Here is a 16471-nt window from a genome sequence, read left to right as displayed (position 1 = left end):
TATTGTATGATTCAGGACAGGCTGGTTTCTTATGTTTTGCTTTAAAAGAGGATCAGATCTTCTGTTGTGGCTCTGTTCTCATGTAATGAGAAGCTGGGGGTGATAATTGCAACCGAAACCAAACTTCCCTGGTGGTACTGAGGTTGTATAAGTGTGTCGTCATGCCTGAGGTTGCCCACCAAACATGTACATACGTGTGGTTCTGTCAACTTCCTCTGCTGTTATTTTAAAATATCTATGTTTGTATGTATCCCCCTTTTTTTTTCTTTGGGAAAAAATGACTGAATCAATGATACGGACAGCTATCCATGTGACCCTGGGTAACATATGTGCTATTTATATATACAGAAATACACATAGAGAAGGAAAGTTAGAGCATAAAAGCAATTCTGACGTCTACAGCTTTGTCTTGGTTCTTTAAATTAAAAATCCTATGCACCACAATGCAACAATTTACGTTTTTTTTTAACCAAAATGCAGAGTCTTAAGCATAGATAACAAGTTCATTTCTGAGGGACAGAGAAGGTGTAATAGTTTTTTGAGGTAATATTCTTTATTATTTTGTATTTGTTGGTGTTTTAAACTTTTCATTTTGGTGAAGCGGGTGAACCAATCTTATCATTATATATTTTGTACAATTTTGAATTTACTGTATCCTCCTATCTTGATTTTCTTCATTAAATGGTTACGTCTTCCTATATATTCATGAGACATCTTTTTTCTTTTTTTTTTTTACATACAGGATTATTTTAGGAACCTATAGAGCAATCACCGTTAGTTGTACTGTAGCCACCCGGACAAATAACAGAGATGCACAGTGCACACCATCGTCCCATTCGAAATACATAGCGCCAGCTTGCCATAATCAAGTAATGTTAATGTCATAGCTGTTAAAATAGGAATTATAGACAACCAATACAACCTTGCATTGTGGTATTTAACAATGCCAAGTTAGGCTAAAAAGTGTACCCTTTACGACGGTAAAGTAAATAATTCAGTAACGCGATGTCTCAAGAACAAATCTTTCGGGAGGCTGCAGTCGTGCAGGACAAAGGTAACCAGAGCACCGGTAAAAAGCGAATTGGACTCATTGCAACGGGGATTATTGGAGGCTCTCTGGTTGCTCTGTACGCCGTCACGGCGCCGTTTGTGACACCGGCACTGAGGAAGATCTGCCTTCCGTTCGTCCCTGCGACCACAACCCAAGTGGAAAACGTCCTCAAGGTGCTTCGGACGAGGTCGGGGACCTTGGTGGACATTGGAAGTGGTGATGGAAGGATCGTACGTACGATTCTTACATTGATAAAAAAAAATTACCAATAACAAGTGTCTTGTGTATCATTGGAAAAACGGTTAGATCTGTGCATCTTAACATCTACCCGTGCGTAACCAATGGACAGATGCTGGTCACTGGTGTGCACTTTACAGTTCCCCAATAACACCTCGTGTGGTCACCTTTGCTTCTGCACACTTTTCAATTATATTGTGTTGTCATATAGGCTATTTGTGTTTACTCGCACAAACTAATTCTCAGCCTACTTAGAAAAAAGAAAGGCACCAAATGGACCTCAAACTGAGATATGCAATAGGTGAAGAACCATTTTCCAGTTTCCAACTGTCGCTCAAACCTACTTAAAAATACGTATGCAAAGTTTGGAACTAGATAATATTGTTTCAACAGGAAATCATTGTCAGTGTCAGTGGTCTGACTAACAAGTTGTATGTGTTCCAGGTGATCGCCGCAGCCAAGCGCGGCTTCAAGGCATCAGGCTTTGAGCTGAACCCTTGGCTGGTGTGGTACTCCCGCTACAAGGCTTGGAGAGAGGGAGTCCACCACTCCACGTCCTTCCACATCTCAGACCTCTGGAAGGTCAGTTCCTCACAGATAACAGGTCTTCATGTTCATGTGTGAGGTGTAGCATCCATTGGTTTCGGCACAGGATTGTGAAAATGTAAATTGTTTTGGAAATGTTTTTTTTAATAGTCAATCACGTTATAGAAAGAGTAAAATGTGAAACGCGATGGGCCGAAAGGATGAGAATGATGAGATAATTCATTGTGTTTTGTTTTCTGTTCTAGGTGAGTTTTGCACAGTATTCAAATGTTGTCATTTTCGGAGTCCCTCAGATGGTAAGTCCTTCTCAGACTTCATCAAGTGTCCTTATATCCTGCATAAAATCGTTGAAAAGGTTACTAACAACATAACTAACATTATAGTGTCATGCGTTTTACCATCCTGCAGTGGCATGTTCAAATGACACAATCTTACAGCATGAAAGCCTAAAATTGATACTATATATCTATATAAGTATGTAACCCATGCAATATAATATACTGAAATCCACACATTTAATAACTTTCTTTCTTCCAGATGGACCAGCTAGAGCTGAAGCTGAGCAGTGAGCTCCAGAGTACAGCGGTGGTGGTGGCGTGCAGATTCCCGTTCCCCAGTTGGGAGCCTGACCAAATGGCCGGGGAGGGCATAGACACTGTCTGGGTCTATGATGCCAAGACCTTTAAAACCCAACTACAAGGTCAAACAACAGAAACCGAAGACAAACTGACTTCCACATCGTAGATGCAAGCCACTGTACAAAGTGAAAAGACATTGTACCCTTTTTGGTAGCAGTCATACTGATATGTGTTTCAAAACTCAACATTTCTGAATGTATGTTTTAAATAAAGTTATTCAACCACTTCTGTCTAAATTTTATGAACGTTCCTCTACCACCACCTAGCCGTCGAACTGTGTATTACAACCACATGCAACCTATTTGCATGCAATGTCTGCTATGGCCTGAGCGATACCTGATAACTATTGAGCGTTGCGCTCAGGGGAGAATTGCTATAAACGACGTTATCTTCACTTTGTACAGAAAACCCCCTCACGCCTCGTCGAATAGGGATCCAAACAAAAGCCTAAGATGTCTTTAAGTATCAGATAGCGGCGACCCTCTACGGATCGACTGGTTAGCCGGACCTCTGTAGCAGTCTGCTGCCTGCAGCAAGTCAAGATGGACACCTCTGAAGAAGGTAGCTTTAGCTTCACTAACATTATACTCTGGAGTCAAATGAGCGGGCTTATATGGCCATATCGCAATGTCTGCCCCTTCAAATTAGTAGTAGTTTCCGACTCGTTATTCCCAACTCTGTGTAGCTTCCTGTAGCTTTAGCTCAGGTCGGCCTTTCACTCGGCTGGACCACGGTCTTTGGTCGGCTAACAAGCGAGTAACTCGATCTTTACACAACTACAGTAAAACACGTTAAATAAAAAGCTGTTGAACGCGTTTAACATGGTTTTTCTTCAGCCAAACAAGAATTAGCTGCTATAAGGGAGTGTTTTGGCACTGGTGTGGATGTTTAAACAAAAACGTATTTCGTTGAGGGTTGGCTATTCTAAAGTTTAGGCAAAGGTGAAGGCTAATTTGGGTCTATCGTTTTTGCAAGAGTATGGCCAACGGCACGCAATGGTGGCATGTATTTTATCTACGTGGTAGGCTACTGTCAAGCACTTTCCATACACAGATAGACTTCCTACTAGAATAAAATACTCTTTGTACAGGTTAGACTTGGTGGGTTACACATGGTTATGCCTTAACTAATGCATTATAATATCCTATGAATCAGAGGCAGCAGTTGATATTCTTTTTAAAACCATCCCAGAAGCATCATTTGTGCTGAAATTAAAGCTGCAGTAGGTAAAGAAAATTCTATCAATTTTGCTCCCAAAACGAGTTTAATTCACAATCGAATCAGCATTGCAGAGATATTCCGTTGTTTTACCCATAATTGTCCAGTTATTTGACAGCATGCTCTTTCTCTTTGAGCTTCTCTAATTGGTTAGGAGTTCTCTTCCTGTGGAACTTGAGTATGGAATATCTTTGCACTGCTGATAGACAGGTGTTATGGGGGAACATTTTAAAAAGCATAATTGGCAAATACTCATACCAACATAAGCTTTAAGTATTTCCGTTTGTATTCGATTGTTAGGTCATGGGCTCATTTGCAAAAATTAGTACCCAGAAATGAAAAATGCAGGGGTTCATGAACTCAAATGTTGACTGTCTTGTCAAAGTGTATGCACAAATACACATATAAGAATTACATTTCAGGTCATCTCAATGTAGTGAAAACTGACCAAGCTATCAAAGGAAGGAGTCACAAACACGATGCAAGAATGGAAACTAAATCGGTCCCTGTATCTCTGCAGACATTTGTCGGGTATGTCGCTCCGAGGGGACCTACGACAAGCCCCTCTACCATCCGTGTGTCTGCACTGGCAGCATCAAGTTCATCCACCAGGAATGGTATGTGACAGTCAGTCATGGTTCCACCACTTTCCTATGTGACTTGATACACATATTGCACCCATTTGCCAAGGGTTGATCAATTCACCAAGGGAAGTAGATACCATACTTATCATGTATATTTAATTTTTTTTTAACAGTCTGCTACTGTGGCTTAAACACAGCCAAAAAGAATACTGTGAATTATGCAAACACCGGTTTGCATTTACACCAAGTAAGTAGCATTGTTACTCAATTCCCATGAAAATCTCAGATGAGGCTTACATGTGTCATGCATAGATATAACCACCCCCCCCCCCCCCCCCCCCTTCCCCTTCACCCCGTTCCCAGTTTATTCCCCAGACATGCCCTCGCGACTGCCGGTCCAGGACATCTTTGCAGGGCTGGTGACCAGTGTGGGGACAGCCATCCGGTACTGGTTCCACTACACGCTGGTAGCCTTTGCCTGGCTGGGCGTGGTGCCGCTCACTGCATGTAGGTCCTAACCGGTCGCTGTGTTGGTCTGAGATTTTCATCATAGGAACTACAAATGGACAGGATGATTTGGTGGCTAAGGTGTTCTGACTGTTCTGTATGTGTTGTATGTGACATATATGAATATTAATGAGTAATATGGATGTAATTGACTTTGTGTGCATTAACTTTCCTCATCCCAAACAGGTCGTATCTACAAGTGCTTATTTACGGGCTCCGTGAGCTCGCTTCTCACCCTGCCACTAGACATGCTCTCAACGTAAGATAGCACTCATCTCTCACCTCTACTACACACACGCTCACCGTTACTGTTGCTATACTTTCTGCACATACTTTCTCTTATGGTGACTGCACTGTGTTATGTACATGCTGTATGATTAATTATAACTTTATTCAAATAATGGTCTTTCAACCTCCATCTACTCCTTTTCCTCCTTATTTCTCCACTTGTTCTCCTCCTTTCACTTTTCACTCTCTTCCATCTCCTCCCTGCACTTCTTTCTCTTTCTCCTTCCATCCTCCTCTTCCTCCTACTCCCCCTCCACCTCCCTCCCTCCTTCCACCCCCAGGGAGAACCTGCTGGCTGACTGCCTGCAGGGCTGCTTTGTGGTCACGTGCACCTTGTGTGCCTTCATCAGTCTGGTGTGGCTGAGGGAGCAGATCGTGCACGGCGGGCCCCCCAACTGGCTGGAGCACAACCACCAGCCCCCGGCCCCGCACCAGCCTGACCAAGCAGAGCGCAACGAGGTCAGCAGCATCGCCGCCTGCCAAAATCCAAACATGGCTTTCCGTCAGCCGCACCAACCGCTTTTTAGCAGTTCATTAGAATGGTTTTGCAGCATCTTTCACCCACGGATGTATTGCTTTTTCAACAAATTTCCAATGGGTTGTGCCTCCAAAGGAAGCACCAGTGGACCCTGGTGTAGCACCCGAGGGCCCGGTTCTGGAGCCAGCTGAGGCGGGAGAGGAGGCCGAGCTGGACGAGGAGGAAGAGGAAGATGACGATGAAGAGGGCGAAGAAGAGGAGGAGGAGGAGGAAGAGGAGGGGCAACAGGAAGAAGCCGCAGATGGCAACAATGGAGGCCAAGGTGAGGGGGTGTTCCGAGGTCAAAGGTCGAAGTGCATGGTCGACAGTGGTTACTAAAGGCTATCTCCTTATCTTATGGTCTTTTTGATGGTTAGATATGTTAAAATACAATGGTAGAGCTATAGCCTTCTATACAAAATATAACATGGAAACTACATGCCATTAAACAGGAGAAGGCCAACTGCCATTAACAAATGAAAAAACGTGCTAAAATAGTAATATATAAGTAAGTTGGATACTGACAGAGTAGAACTGTGACGTTAAACCTATTATTCTTGTGTGTCTGGGGGTGTGCAGAAGACCTGAACTGGAACGCTCTGGAATGGGACCGCGCTGCAGAGGAGCTGACCTGGGAGAGGGTGAGAGATGCTATTTCAACCAGTTGTCATGGTGATAAATAAATGAACACATGTATATGTATTTTTGCATATATGTATGTTTGGGGGACACTTTAAACTGAAGCTCTCTATCTCTAATCACGGGTTGCCCCAGGGGGACTCAAACCCCTAACCCTGGCAGTGTTGATGCTCACGCTTGCAGGACGCTGATGGGAATCGACTGACAGTTCATTTTCTCCTGCTTTGTAGATGCTCGGTCTGGATGGCTCGCTTGTCTTCCTGGTAAGTGTGTGTGCACCTACACATGCGCTCACACTCACACTCACAACTCGCCCTCAGAATCAGTAAGAGCTTTATTGCCGTGTAAATGGAATTAAATAAAGAATCACAGAATAAAAGATAGAATATAAAAAATGGGAAAGGGAAAAGGATTCAAATTGACTCACTGATTAACAGACGCACACACATAGACCGCAATGCAATGTTCTGAATGATATGGATGTGTGCTTCTCTGTGTGTCCCTCCAGGAGCATGTGTTCTGGGTGGTGTCTCTGAACACCCTGTTCATCCTGGTGTTTGGTGAGTTCCCACCAGACCCGTACTTTGGATCCCAGAAGCAGTAGACCCATTCAGACTCCATTTGTATCCTGGTGTTGCACTTTTGTTTCTCCTTGGAACAGAAAGAGATCATATTAGCTTCGGAGTGGCTTCGTAAGACTTGATACTAAGTGGCTTCTTCATTCCTCTTAATGCGTGTGCAACTATTGTACAGAATTGCTTTTGGAAATGACTCTTTAGCAGTCACTTTGCTACAAAAGATACTTTACCGGATTACATGTCATGTTTTACATGATGTTACTACACCTAATGCTACGGATGCATATCTGGAATACGTGAGGCATTTTGTCACTCAAGACACATTTAAGGGAAATCCGGCCTCTGTACAGGTAATTTCAGTGAGAGTGGCTCAGACAAGAAAATACCTCTTGGAAGGTTTAAGCTGAGGTGTAGATGAGTAGGTGTGACCAGGTACCAGCTGACCGCAGCATTAACCTCCCCTCCATACTCCCTCCTCCCCACAGCGTTCTGCCCCTATCACATAGGTCACTTCTCCGTGGTAGGCCTCGGCTTGGAAGAAAACGTAAGTACTTGAAATTGAATAATAGGAGAAGATATGAAATGCATGTACAAATTAGAACTGACATATGCTACTACTTTGTACATTTGCTGCAGAACTCTTGTGTGATCAGGTGTGAATATATTTGTGTATTTGATGTTGCAGGTTAAAGATTCCCACTTCGATGGCCTTCTCACCACCATACTGGGCTACATTCTCCTGGCCGCTGCACTCATAGTCTGCCATGTATCCTATAAGTGAACCGGAGCAAAGGAACGCACATGCTCGGAGTGTGTTCTGTACTGTGTAGAGGCCTGTGTGCATGGACGTTTTTTTTTTTTTTGGTTAGTTAGCTAGCTGTTAGGGTTGCAGAGCCAGTCTTTCCGTAACCATGGTGACATAGTGCTGATGAATGGAAGAGGCTGAGACTAGCTATCTAGTTAGGTTTTTAGTTAGTTGGTTGGTTAGCTAGAAAGATAGTGAGTGAGTTTTTATTGTTTGTTTCTTCATCTGAACTGATATAACCTACTAACTGCCATAACTATGTTTCTGTCTATAGTATATAGTGACAGAAACTAATGTATCAGTAAGTACACAGTAAGTGTGAGTTGAAGTTGCGGTTTTAGGATTGGTTTATAGTTTTTATGTGAAGAAGAGTGCGCCATGACTGTATGTTTTGCGGTCCTTAACATCGAATCTCCCAGACACTGGCCTCCCTGGTGAGGTTCCAGAAATCCAGACGGCTCCTGGGAGTCTGTTACATCGTCGTCAAGGTAACCAGCAGCCCCTCGAACGACGCGGACCGTGCTCTGAATGCAGATTCAGCCTCTTTTTGAGTGAGAGGCTTGCTTGCTGTAGTCAGATTAACAATACATATTGTTCTGCTTTTTTTCCAGGTCTCCTTGCTGGTTGTCATGGAGATAGGGTTGTTTCCTCTGATTTGCGGCTGGTGGCTTGACATCTGCTCATTGGTTAGTCAATCACACTACTCAAACTCCTCCTATTTGACGTGCACTGTGCAAAATATAGGGTTCATATATTCAATTAATGGTTCAACCTTAAATTAATGCAAGTAGTTAGTCTAGTGGTTTGAGTGTTTTGAACCCCACCAAAAGGTTCATGGTTCAAATCCTACCGGACCGCAGTCTTGATTCACCCCAAGTCTCTTTGGTTGACAGTATGTTAAATTACTAAGTGTATAATTTGTATGAAATGCAAAAATCCTGTATTTGAAAAGCAAAAGTAATTTTTTTGTTCTCTTTGGCGCCACCCTTGGCGATAAGTGGTAATTTACTTTACTGCTTTACTGCAATTACTGCAAATGCAAGGACTTAGTGAGCCACAGGCTCAATCACCTTTTGTGTTCCCTGATTCGTCGATAGATAGTGACTAGAAAACATGCATTTATAAAAAAAAATCGTTGAGACTGTGACCTTAAGATGTGTTTATTCCCTGAAAAAACATGATGTGACATGTATGTGTGTGTTTTTTTTGTGTTGCAGGAGATGTTTGATGCCACTCTGAAGGACCGTCTGCAGAGTTTTGACTCTGCCCCCGGCACCACCATGTTCCTCCATTGGCTGGTGGGCATGGTCTATGTCTTCTACTTCGCCTCCTTCATCCTTCTTCTTAGAGAGGTATGGTGTGTGTTTGGTGTGGAGTCTGGTGTTCTTAGTGTGGTTGACTCCCAGCCAAAAGATTCTGGGTTCAAACCTCAATGTCCACAGTCTACCTGTAGGTATCCTTGAGCAAGGTGACCCAGCTCGTGTGTGTGTGTGTGTGTGTGTGTGTGTGTGTGTGTGTGTGTGTGTGTGTGTGTGTGTGTGTGTGTGTGTGTGTGTGTGTGTGTGTGTGTGTGTGTGTGTGTGTGTGTGTGTGTGTGTGTGTAGGTGCTCCGACCAGGCGTTCTGTGGTTTCTGAGGAACCTGAACGACCCAGACTTCAACCCGGTTCAGGAGATGATCCACCTGCCCGTGTACCGTCACCTGCGCAGGTTCATCCTCTCCCTGGTCAGTCAGCCCCTGGGTCTCCAGAACTACAGTCCAGAACTAGTTTGACCTATTGTCACACTCCATTGTACGCCGTTTCCAGACCCTTTCGTTAAAATACCCTTTGGAAATAGATTCTTGAACTTGAAAATATTTCCAAAAGGAATAAAAGTCCAAAGAAAAGAAAGTTCCTTAAAGAGAATATTGATAATACATAAAATGGTTATGAATAAAATCATGTCTTTCACAAATAAAAGACAGACAGAAAACTAATGAATCTTTACTTAACCCCTAGTTGGAATCAGAAGGTTGTTATGGTGCATGCCTTTCTTGTTGTTATCACTGTATTTATTGTGTGTGTGTGTGTGTGTGTGTGTGTGTGTGTGTGTGTGTGTGTGTGTGTGTGTGTGTGTGTGTGTGTGTGTGTGTGTGTGTGTGTGTGTGTGTGTGTGTGTGTCCTCCCCAGGTGGTGTTTGGCTCCATAGTACTACTGATGCTGTGGCTTCCAATCAGAATCATCAAACTCATCCTTCCTACCTTCCTGCCCTACAACGTCATGCTCTACAGGTTAATAACCACTTATTTCCCTTTCAGTTCTGTGCGTAAATGTTGTTTAAAAGGTGACCACACGTCCTAGTCTCTGCCCTCTTCAGTAAGAAAACCTCTAAACCAATCACATGGAAGACAAACTTATAGAGATCCTACTGGCCAAATCAGCTTCCTGTACACCCATTATCTATATGACAAGGAACTTTAGAGAAATGCACACGTTACAATTTCTATGCATCCAAAATACCACCTCAAAAAACGCCAGTGACTAAAAAAGGCGGTGTCTCTCTTTTTTTTTGATTAAAAACATCTGTGAAATGACTACATAGTAAAAAAACTAAATCAGAACTTCTACGTTATAATGAAAGATGGTAAAATCGTTGCATAACGACAAAGTGACGAGTCCTCTTTATGGTTTCCCCTCACCAAAGCCACGCCCACTGATGGTGTGTTTGCCCCGCCCCCTGTCTTTAGCGACGCCCCGGTCAGCGAGCTGTCCCTGGAGCTCCTCCTCCTGCAGGTGGTGCTGCCGGCCCTCCTGGAGCAGGGCCACACCCGGCAGTGGCTCAAACGGCTGGTCCACGCATGGACCTTCACCGCCGGATACGTGCTGTAAGCCCGGAGTACACGTGTACATGCGGACACACATGCACACACACCCACACGCCCACAGACAGACAGACGTGCACAGACAGACAGACGTACGCACTCACTCACTCAATCCTTGGCACACACCCGCATGACGTGCACACAATGATATCTACACACACACACACACACACACACACACACACACACACACACACACACACACACACACACACACACACACAAGGACCTTTTCAAGAGAGTGGGAATAGCGCCGGTCAGAATGGAGCCTGGGTCCTCCACCAAGGCGTCTCACCCAGGATGTGGTTAGCCCGTTAGCTGGACCTGTTTCACCGCCTCCCAGTCTGGTATGGCCTAATCAATACATGCCCCCCCCAGGGACCTCCACTCCTACCTGCTGGGGGAGTACGAGGAGGAGGACGAGAGGCAGGCCCACGACCACGAGAGGATGGGCGGCCTGCGGGAGGGGCTCCACGCCCTCCACCAGGCCCTGCTGCATCAGGGCGGGCCCCTGGGCTTCCAGCCCTACTACCGACCAATCCACTTCCCCCTCAAGGTGGGTGCCGGCCAATCGCGTCATCGGGGGAAGGGGGTGATGGTTCCGGGGAGTGGGGGATGAGCAATGAGCCCACTGGGTGTGTGGCATCTGTAGTGTAAACCGAGTGGGAGGAGCTAAGGACACAAACGTTTTTTAGAATGGGAAAGAAAAGGCCCGGTTTTAGTGAGTGAACTTCAATCGGCTGTATCCCACAATTGTTGATGTTGAAAAGGAGAGATAAATTGAGTCTGATTTGTGTGTGTGTGTGTGTGTGTGTGTGTGTGTGTGTGTGTGTGTGTGTGTGTGTGTGTGTGTGTGTGTGTGTGTGTGTGTGTGTGTGTGTGTGTGTGTGTGTGTGTGTGTGTGTGTGTGTGTGTTCCGAGCAGATCGTTTTGCTGGTGGTCTTCATGTGTGTGACCCTCTTACTGGCCAGTCTGACGTGTCTTACTCTACCAGGTGAGTTGAAACATGCACACACTTTTTTTCTCTTGCCCTCCCTCTCCTTCTACTATTTCCTCTCTTCAAGTCTTTCCCTCGTTTTCTATTCTATTTTTCCATCCTAAAACGACCTGTGAAATTCCCTGTCTGTATTTATAAAGCACTATCGTATCCTCTTATGGGGCTGATCACACAGAACAGTGTTCTTGGAAAAGTGACACCCACTTTACCAATGTCTCCCCATGGTACAGTGTGACGAGTGATTGTGGCCGCAAGTAAAAACGTGAACAACCAAACTCTCTGCCAGGGTGTTTTGGAAGCGTTGGTGTCTTGTCGCCACACCCTTTGGCACAATCGTTCCCCTCTCAACATATCTAACACGTCTGTCCATGCATTTAGAGATCTGTCATCGCCCAAGACGCGCCCTTTTAACCACCACCCACCCCACACCCGTCTCTCCCCAGTGCTGGTGGGCCGCTGGCTGATGTCCCTGTGGATGGGCGTGGCCACGGTGCACGAGCTGTACACGGCGGCGGGGGGGCTGTACGTGTGCTGGCTGGCGGTGCGCGGCATCACCATCCTGCTGGCCTGGATGCCCCAGGGGCCCGGGGCCATCCTGCAGAAGGTGCAGGAGTGGACCCTCATGGTGATCAATAGACACGCGCACACACACACCCCTTCACACACACACACACAAACGCACAACACGCACATACCCCTTCACATACATACAAACGCACATATGTACATGTGCACACAGGTCATCTGATGTTGTGCTATAGCCCTAAGGTGCACCAGGTAACTAACTGTAAAACATTTATTTCAGGCGGAAATGAAACGTCCCATTTTGCTGTGTGTTGCTTTTTTCACTCTGACAATGTAACACCCACAACCACAATCTCACAACTGTTATTCTACTTTTGGTACCCAGATTAGTTATAGTCGCCCCCATAATTGCAGAGATGTACTCTATTCCCGATCGGTGTGTTATTTTCGGTGGCGATGAAGAGGTTAAACCGTGTGTGTGTGTGTGTGTGTGTGTGTGTGTGTGTGTGTGTGTGTGTGTGTGTGTGTGTGTGTGTGTGTGTGTGTGTGTGTGTGTGTGTGTGTGTGCGTGTGCGCGCTGCTCCGTGAGCAGATCGTGAAGACGGTGGTGGTGGCGGCCATGCTGGCCGGGCTGATCCCCCTGCTGCTGGGCCTGCTGTTTGAGCTGGTGGTGGTGGCTCCGCTCCGAGTCCCTCTGGCCCAGACGCCTCTCTTCTACCCCTGGCAGGTAACCTCAGCCTCTGGCCCCGCGCCTCTGGGTGTCTCTCCGGGCAAACTGTAGCCTCGCTCCCGGGTTTATAACTGTATAACTGGGTTACACAGCACATAGGAACTAATGGACCAGGGACATTCTGTTGCCAGGATAATGCTACAGTTCATGACCCTCTCTCAGCCCTCTTTTCTTCTATATATTCAGTTAATATAGTGTAGTGGTGATGTTGACCTGTTTGGACACTCTTGTTATGTGATGTTTCTGTGACAGGACTGGGCCCTGGGTGTGCTCCACGCCAAAATAATCGCCGCCATTACACTTATGGGCCCCCAGTGGTGGCTCAAAACTGTTATCGAGCAGGTCGGTACCATATCTCACAATAAGAGCGTTTCCAAGGCCTTTGGCAAGCTAACCGTTTTATTTCGACGATACCATGGGTCAGTTACAATATAATTTAACATCTCTTTAACGATTCAAGCATATCAGCGTAGATGGCTTTTATTTATTAATTTATTTTTTGTTTGTTTTTTATTTTCGATTTTCCAATTTAACTGGATTACTACAAATCCAAATGTTATACCTTTAGATTTTTACTCTTCCTTCCCGCAGGTCTACGCCAACGGTGTGCGTAACATCGACCTGAACTTCATCGTGCGGCGGCTGGCGGCTCCGGTCATCTGTGTGCTGCTGCTGTCCCTGTGCCTGCCCTACACCATCTCCAGAGGCATCGTACCGCTAGTGGGTCAGTTCCACACCGGATGTGCACTGAGCTGCATCATGTGTTTTACAACAAGTTCTACATGGGCAGGAGTTACAAAGTGCACGTTTTAGGAACCAACTACGATTCATTTAGCAAGCTTCCTCCATCTACACATCCATCCATCCCAATTAGCAAACAGTGTCTCTCTTTCCATCAGATATGACGAGAACGTTTATAGGATCAGTGTTTCTAGTTTAAGATGGTCACTCTACATTCCTTATTGTGTGTGTGTGTGTGTGTGTGTGTGTGTGTGTGTGTGTGTGTGTGTGTGTGTGTGTGTGTGTGTGTGTGTGTGTGTGTGTGTGTGTGTGTGTGTGTGTGTGTGTGTCCCGCCAGGTGTGGAGCCAGACATGCAGGTCCTGGTGGAGAGGAGGATCTACCCCTTTCTGCTGATGGCCGTGGGGCTGCTGGCCGTGCTCTGCTTCCAGCTGCGCCAGTTCAAGCGCCTCTACGAGCACATCAAGAACGACAAGTCAGTATTAGAATATTCTAGCACAGTGGAGTGAATTCACAGCACTTTGGTATTCCGCAGCAGTAGGTTGGATTCTATAGCAGTGGGATATATTCTAGAGCAGTAGGGTGTGTTCTCGAGCAGTGGGGTCTGTTCTAGAGCAGTGGGATGCATTCTAGAGCAGTAGGGGTATGTTCTAGAGTAGTAGGGTATGTTCTAATAGGGTATGTTCTAGAGCAGTGGGTATGTTCTAGAGCAGTGGGTATCTTCTAGAGCAGTAGGGTATGTTCTAGAGCAGTAGGGTATGTTCTAGAGCAGTGGGTATCTTCTAGAGCAGTAGGGTATGTTCTAGAGCAGTGGGTATGTTCTAGAGCAGTAGGGTATGTTCTAGAGCAGTGGGTATCTTCTAGAGCAGTAGGGTATGTTCTAGAGCAGTAGGGTATGTTCTAGAGCAGTAGGGTATGTTCTAGAGCAGTAAGGTATGTAGGGTACAGTAGGGAGGGTACATTCTACATTACATTATACCCTAGAAGCATGTGTTATAATTCTAGAACATTGGGGTGTATTTGAGAAAAGTGGGACATAGTCTAGAATAGTGAGGTATTCTAGAACCATGGGTGTTTATTAATATGAACTGAATCCACCACCTGCTCCCCCCTCCCCCGTGTGTCCTGCAGGTATCTGGTTGGCCAGCGGCTGGTGAACTACGAGCGCAAGGCGGCCCGGTGCCCCGCCACCTCCCCCTCCCCCTAGCCGCGTAGGACTTTTATTTTGAAAGGCTCTCCAGCTGACACTAAGCCCCTCCCCCCCACACACACTGCAGGGGAGGGTGGTCTCTGACATTTCACACGGTTTGAAGGAAGGATACGTGAACATTTCTGCTACTGCGGCAAGAAAACGGCAAGTGTGTTTGTACGCCATCTTTAGCAATGTCTCATCAGTATAGTGAAAAATGGCAAAACAAAAGCTGTAATATGCAGATGGTGAGACATTTAGCATGAGGCAGTTTTATTTTTTACATATTTATTCGATGACTTTGTTTTGATTTGATTTGATTGTTTTTTTTAAATAGATTCAGTAGTGCGTGTTTGGACCAAGATGATAGAGGGCTCCAAAAACGATCATTTTAACAACTACTACCAGAAAGTTTGTTATTTTTAGCCAATTTTTGTATACTTTATGTTTAAAAACTTTTCTGTGTAATCGAAAAGTAGATGTTATAACTGCAGGTGGATTCATGCTGATGTATACATTTCTGAACAGGCAGAGGACTAACTTTTAAAGCTTTTAAGTTAACACTCAGAAGTGACATTCACTCAAGTACTGCAGACGGTGTATCACTCTGAACGTTTTCAGAATGTGCATATTTAGCATTTAGAAAGAAGGGCAAAAAAGGGTGCGGTCATGATTTTTACTTTCTACATCAATTTTGTTATATACGTATAAAAAAACATTTAGTTCTTTCAAAACCAATTAACAAGACCAGTAACGAGTGGAATTAAAAGACATTTGGAGAAAATGGAAACCAGGGACGACGACAGCAGCAGCATCACACTCAACGGCCACAGTCCCTTGTTCCAGCCGGGACTCGACCACCACTGGACGAGTTTCGAACCCCGCGCCTTCCGGCTCTCCGTGGTAACAACCCTAGTGTTAGCTTTTATCGTCTGATCAAGGCTCTGGTTGGAACCACTGCCCGGTGGCTAATGTGTGAATGCTCTGCAACACTGAAAAAGTTTCTTAATAGTTTGTAGGTTATTTGTTTGCATCTCAGGGAAGAACCGGTGCAGCAGTAGGGGCTGAATGTTGCACCCTTTGTGCCTATATTTCGAGTATTAATAGAACCATGTTCATGTGTGGACAACGTAGGACCCTTTTCAACGTGTGTGTATTTTGCACTTTATGCTTTTTTTTTTTTTCTTCTGAATATAAGGTCAAACCCCCCCCCCCCCCCCCCCACCCATCATAACGAAATATTGTATTGTCAGTATTCTACTGTGGTGAGTCAGTTGTTAGGTTTTATGCTTAAAATCATTAATAAGAAGCATGGTTGATATAAAAAAAATGCTAAAGCATTTCTTTGTTGCATCTTTGTGTGTGTGTGTGTGTGTGTGTGTGTGTGTGTGTGTGTGTGTGTGTGTGTGTGTGTGTGTGTGTGTGTGTGTGTGTGTGTGTGTGTGTGTGTGTGTGGTGATTAAGTGATGGAAAATACACATTTAGACCGTATATCTATAGTTTATAGCACTGATCTGTCTAAACATAAAAGTGTGTGGTCCAATGTTACAATTGAAGGAAAAGATTCAAAGAAACTGTTGATATAAGGTCTAGTTTTTGACAAAGTAGTCTTACACTAAATTGTTGACTAAGAAAAATCTATGGGATTGGTGAACATGTCAAAAACTTTAACCTGATCTACTTAATCTGGTTTACATATTTTTGTATTTCAATTCTCTTCACTGCCTCCATCGCTTTCATCGGTTTTTCATTAGTTAATAGTCATTTTTTCAACATTAACGCAATTCTCTTGAATCTTTTGAATTTAAAAGTGACGTGAAGG

General features: G+C 44.8%; 2 protein-coding genes across 3 annotated transcripts; both read left to right on the top strand.

Moving 5' to 3' along the window:
• The first annotated feature begins 828 nt into the window (after nt 1-828).
• LOC311360776 (ATP synthase subunit C lysine N-methyltransferase-like) lies at nt 829-2697 on the top strand. 2 transcript variants are annotated; one of them, XM_084480867.1, is made up of 4 exons: nt 829-1281; nt 1733-1870; nt 2080-2130; nt 2372-2697. In XM_084480867.1, the coding sequence occupies exons 1-4, from the start codon at nt 1006-1008 to the stop codon at nt 2576-2578; spliced, it is 672 nt and encodes a 223-aa protein (XP_084336993.1). In that variant the 5' UTR covers nt 829-1005; the 3' UTR covers nt 2579-2697. The 2 variants fall into 2 exon arrangements, with proteins under 2 accessions (XP_084336993.1, XP_084336994.1); XM_084480868.1 differs by lacking the exon at nt 2080-2130.
• A 106-nt stretch (nt 2698-2803) lies between these two features.
• On the top strand, nt 2804-16471 carry marchf6 (membrane-associated ring finger (C3HC4) 6). The gene is made up of 26 exons (XM_084481393.1): nt 2804-3033; nt 4211-4307; nt 4448-4521; nt 4638-4781; nt 4968-5040; nt 5351-5528; nt 5683-5869; nt 6166-6227; nt 6456-6488; nt 6734-6785; nt 7289-7347; nt 7489-7569; nt 8028-8096; nt 8220-8294; nt 8826-8960; nt 9213-9332; nt 9778-9878; nt 10335-10472; nt 10848-11025; nt 11394-11463; nt 11910-12091; nt 12584-12718; nt 12974-13063; nt 13313-13445; nt 13800-13935; nt 14592-16471. The coding sequence occupies exons 1-26, from the start codon at nt 3015-3017 to the stop codon at nt 14665-14667; spliced, it is 2697 nt and encodes an 898-aa protein (XP_084337519.1). The 5' UTR covers nt 2804-3014; the 3' UTR covers nt 14668-16471.

Source organism: Micromesistius poutassou (assembly GCF_964030765.1).
Source record: "Micromesistius poutassou genome assembly, chromosome: 16".
NCBI classification, from domain to species: Eukaryota; Metazoa; Chordata; class Actinopteri; order Gadiformes; family Gadidae; genus Micromesistius; species Micromesistius poutassou.
This window is presented reverse-complemented; position numbering and strand designations above follow the sequence as displayed.